We start from the raw sequence: 4,609 nt of genomic DNA, 5'->3' as shown, positions 1-4,609 counted from the left end.
AGCCTATCCAGGTCCCTCTGCAGAGTCGTCCTGCCTTCCAGCAGATCCACACCTCCCCCTAACTTTGTGTCATCTGAAAACTTGCTGATGGTGCACTCAATCCCCTCATCCAAATCATCAACAAAGATATTAAAGAGCACTGGGCCCAGTACTGACCCCTGGGGAACACCACTAGTGACCGGCACCAACTGGATGTGGCACCACTCACCGCCACTCTCTGGGCCATCCAGCTAGTTCTTAGCTTGGTTGGGTGGACTCTTGGATGGGTGAAACACTGGCTGATGGCCCAGAGACTTGTGGTGGATGGAGCTAAATCCCGTTGGGGTTGGTCACTAGAGGTGTTTCTCCAGGGTTCAGTGTTGGAGCAGGTCCTGTTGAAAGTGTTTGTTGATGATCTGGACATGGGGGTTGTGGCAGGTTAATGGTTGGACTCAATGATCTTAGAGGTCTCCTCCAACCATGATGATTCTATGATGGTGTGGTATCCTATGGACTTCTCTGTTGCAGTGCCTTTTGCTGTACTTAGGCTACATCCAGGGAAGGCTAGACATCAGAATTTTAATAAGCTTTTTCCTTCAACAGCACAGAAATGGAATCTGCATTGACAAATGAAAACTGATTAGAAAAGAAGGCAGGGACACACACACAGTTTGCTCCAGCTTCCATCAGATATTGCATTGAGTGGGAATGTTTTGGATAAATTAGCAAGCCCCACCTCAATTGTCCTTTGGATAGCTGATAACAATGACCAAAAAAAGTGACTTCTGCCAAGCTTTGTGGATTGGAATGGACACTTATTTGGAAAGAAAAGTGAGCCTGACTGTAACAGGAACACAGAATGACAGACAAAAAAAGAATGCAGAATAGTGCCCGGGGGAAATGAGCTATGCTTTCATAGCTTTGGGAGAATTTACATCTGGGCTACAGTGAGAGAATGTTTTCAGACCTGGCAGTAGTTTAAGCTGTGTGTGTGTATGTGTGTGTGGGGCAGGTGAGGAGCAAAGGAAAACAACATCCTGCATGCAATTCTGGTGTCCTCAACATAAGGCCATGGAAACTGTTGGAGCAAGTGCAGAGGAGGCCACCAAGTTGCTAAGAGGACTGGAGCATCTCCCCTGTGAGGACAGGCTGAGGGATTTGGGGCTGTTCAGCCTGGAGAAGAGAAGGTTATGTGGAGACCTCAGAACAACTTTTCAATCACTGAAGGGCCTACAAGGAGCCAGAGAGGGACTCTGTGCTAGGAACTGCAGTGACAAGACAAGGGGTAACGGGTTCCGACTGAAAGAGAGAAAGTCAAGGCTGGATGTGAGAAAAAAGATTTTTACTCTAAGGGTGGTGAGACACTGGCCCAGGTTCTCCAGGGAGGCTGTGGCTGCCCCAACCCTGGCAGTGTTCACAGCCAGGTTGGATGAAACCTTGAGCAACCTGATCTAGTGAGGAGGTGTCCCTGCCCAGGGCAGGGGGTTGGGAATAGATGACCCCTAAGGTCCATTCCAATCCTTAAATATTATGATTCTATTATCTCTTACTTATATGTCCAAATGAAACATAAAGGAAGTTGGTGCATAGACACTTCAGCAGTGACATACTCCCTAGTAGCCCTTTAAAGACTTCTAAAAAAACATTGATAAGTTATCAAGTTTTAAAAAAAAAACAACCTCTCCCACTTCAATTCAAAAAGACCCAGTGAAGATGGACAAATCTACTGAAAAGAAGGGATGTATCATTTCTGTCTTCCCCTCCTGATCTCCCTACAGCAGCAAAGTTTCCTTGAATTGCACTTTAGTCTCTGAACAAAGCATTGATGTTCTTTAAGATAAGGCAAAGCTGCTCAACTATATAGTCCAAATATGACAGAAAAATAAATAGAACAATGTTGCTTTGTTGGTTTCAGAATTCCAACCCCATTTTCTCATAGCCAGGTGACTCAGTAGTGGCCTTTATGGGGTTACTTTGCTCAGGACAGACCTGACAACAAGAGGAGCTGTTTCTGAAATGGTTTATAATGTTCATACTTTAACATTTGCTTATTTGTGAAGGAAAAGAGCTGGAGAGGGGTGAAAAAAACCCAGACAAGCAGCATGTTCAGCATTTCATTTCTCTCACCTTTCTACCGTGGTTTGATTGTCTAGCTGGTCTTGATTCAGTTTGTAGTCAGGATTCTCAGCAACTGGTTTGGTAATACTTCCAAGGATATCATCTCCCTGTTCTAATACTACCCTGATATCCTCCTACAAGACAAAACAAACCCCCCACAAGCTGTAGTTGTGTGTTGTTGGATTTTTTTAAAGCAGACTTCATAAGGCACCAAACTGGAAAAGAGGATTTTAACATCAGTAGAGCAAACACAGTTTGATTAAAGGCAGTGTTTAACAACAGACTCTACACCATAAATGTCTGTTTACCACCTTAAGATCCCTGTGTAACTGCCTTGAATTTTCACGACAGAGCCTTCTAGTGTTGCTTTAGGCTACAAATATCTCAACCATTTTAGATGCACAGCTTGGAAACCACCAAACAGCTTTCATTTGGGCCGGTTTGAAAGAGCATTTGTTCGTGCTTGAAAAGGCCATATATTTTCCTGTGCATGCAAATACAATCAAATTTCCTGCTGCAAACACAACTACAAACCGAACACACCACTGCTTACAAAGGAATGACTGTTCCACAGGCAAATCATGATGCATTTGTACAGGCATAAACTTAGCTTCAAGAAATGCCATTTTTCAATGCAAGGAGGATTTTTAACATCAAGCAAAGCAAGTTCAGTAAGATTTCAGTGCTGCACATTATTACTGTCTGTTAACATCTTCCATATGTTCTGTTAACATTGCTAGGTATAAATTAAAACACAGCTTAACCAGAAGAAAGCATCTTGACAAAAATTACATACCTTCATTTTGTCCTTCTTTTCTGTGTGTGTTGCAAGGAGGGAACTGGTTGATTGCACATCATTTGGTAGCTCTGTTTCAGCCAGCTCAGTCCCTAAGGACTGAAGAATCTGAGCTGTTTGCTTAACCTTTTGGGCAAAACCTTCTATAGCCTTTTGGAATAAAAAGCATGAAAGATATTTTTGTGCACATCACACACATATGTACAGACAGACACATGCACACAAAATAGAAGTCTCAAACCAAATCCAAACAGATGAATTACAAGGCTGAGAAACTGAACACTGAATACAAGACTGAAACTGGCCAAAGAAAGGTTTTGCAAGCAACAGATACCGTCACCATTGAATCCTTAATTGTCTATTTCTCTTGGGCTTCTATCAGGTGTATCTTCTTCATATTTTTTATCATCTGGAGTTATTTCACAACTTGAGCTTTTTCTTTGCTTGTAGCAAACCCAATAAACCTCAACACAATAAGACACTGTAGCTCTTTGCTCCAAGTGCTCAGAAAACCACTCCCAAGTTATTACTCATATTATTTCTCTAAGATGACTAAGTACCATTGGGAACATCTTCTCACTCTGAGCAAGTCAACTTGCATCACTTGGAATCTGTTTTAGAGATGACAGGGGTATAGAAGAGAAGGGTTTGAAACCAAAACCTCAGGCTTACAGTGCGCCGGGACAGCCATCTGTTGTGGCAGTAATCCAGGGTGCCACCAAGATCTTCTGTCAATTGTGTCTTATCAATGTAGCCCTGCAGTTCTGACACTGAGCCCAGCATTATGATCTGCAGCAGGAGAGAAAAAAAGTGAACGTGACCAGTGATGACAAGTCCTTCTTTAAGGATTCTAAGCCCTTCAGCCACTGAGAGAGAGAAAATTCACTTTAATATAGAAGTCCATGATGAAGCTATTTCCTTTGGGTATTGAATAACAAACTTCACAGTTGTTTCAGCTGAAGATGATGTGGCTGAGAACAACTGGATATGAGCACGAGCACCAGGCATATTATAAAACAAGTTTAAGGATTATACACCATATAACACACTGCTAGTTGTTTTAACCTTGATAAACCATACTTGGCTATTTTCGAGGAGCAACACGAATTCCTTGTTCATTTTTCCTGGTTATCCTGAGCCTGAGGGAGAAAACAACAGTACCTACATAGATTTGGTATGGAAGAACTGGATCTCCAAAATAAATGAAAGATGGGGGAAAAGTATGTGAAGTTAAAGACTTTTGTCCTTGAAATTTACATCTGATAAGTAAAATAACTTCAAGGCCAGGATGGATGAAGCCTTGAGCAACCTGATGTAGTGAGGAGGTGTCCCTGCCCAGGGCAGGGAGTTGGGACTAAATGATCTCTAAGGTCCATTCCAACCTTTAAATTCTATGATTCTATGACACTATGATTGCTAGCTCAAGTAGATTCAAAGCTTATTTTAAAACATAAATGCTGCATATTTGCAAACAAAAGTACAATCAGGTGGTTCACTGGCAATGTAACATGAGGTGCCCATTGTATGTTTGCCCAGATTTGTCCATTGGAAATGCATCTGCCTCAAAATTCCTATACTCTTGCAAGAATAAATCATCATGAAGTAGCCAAAATTGCTGGGACTGCCTTTAAGCATGGCTTTTTCTTGGTGGCTTTTTGGTCCTCACTGGCTACATTAAGTGCTTTTAGAGATTTCATAGAATCATAGAACCAACCA

At 42.0% G+C, this 4,609-nt stretch overlaps 1 protein-coding gene across 1 annotated transcript; it reads right to left on the bottom strand.

Annotated features, from left to right (window-relative positions):
- Window positions 1-2,106: 2,106 nt before the first annotated feature.
- LOC103810046 (guanine nucleotide exchange factor DBS-like) lies at window positions 2,107-3,682 on the bottom strand (the record flags this gene model as incomplete). Its single annotated transcript, XM_009082934.1, has 3 exons — window positions 2,107-2,231; window positions 2,894-3,043; window positions 3,566-3,682. Coding segments are annotated over 3 exons (392 nt in total), but the record flags the coding sequence as incomplete, so codon positions are not given.
- Window positions 3,683-4,609: the final 927 nt, after the last annotated feature.

The sequence above is a fragment of the Acanthisitta chloris genome, unplaced genomic scaffold (assembly GCF_000695815.1).
Source record: "Acanthisitta chloris isolate BGI_N310 unplaced genomic scaffold, ASM69581v1 scaffold37260, whole genome shotgun sequence".
NCBI classification, from domain to species: domain Eukaryota; kingdom Metazoa; phylum Chordata; class Aves; order Passeriformes; family Acanthisittidae; genus Acanthisitta; species Acanthisitta chloris.
This window is presented reverse-complemented; position numbering and strand designations above follow the sequence as displayed.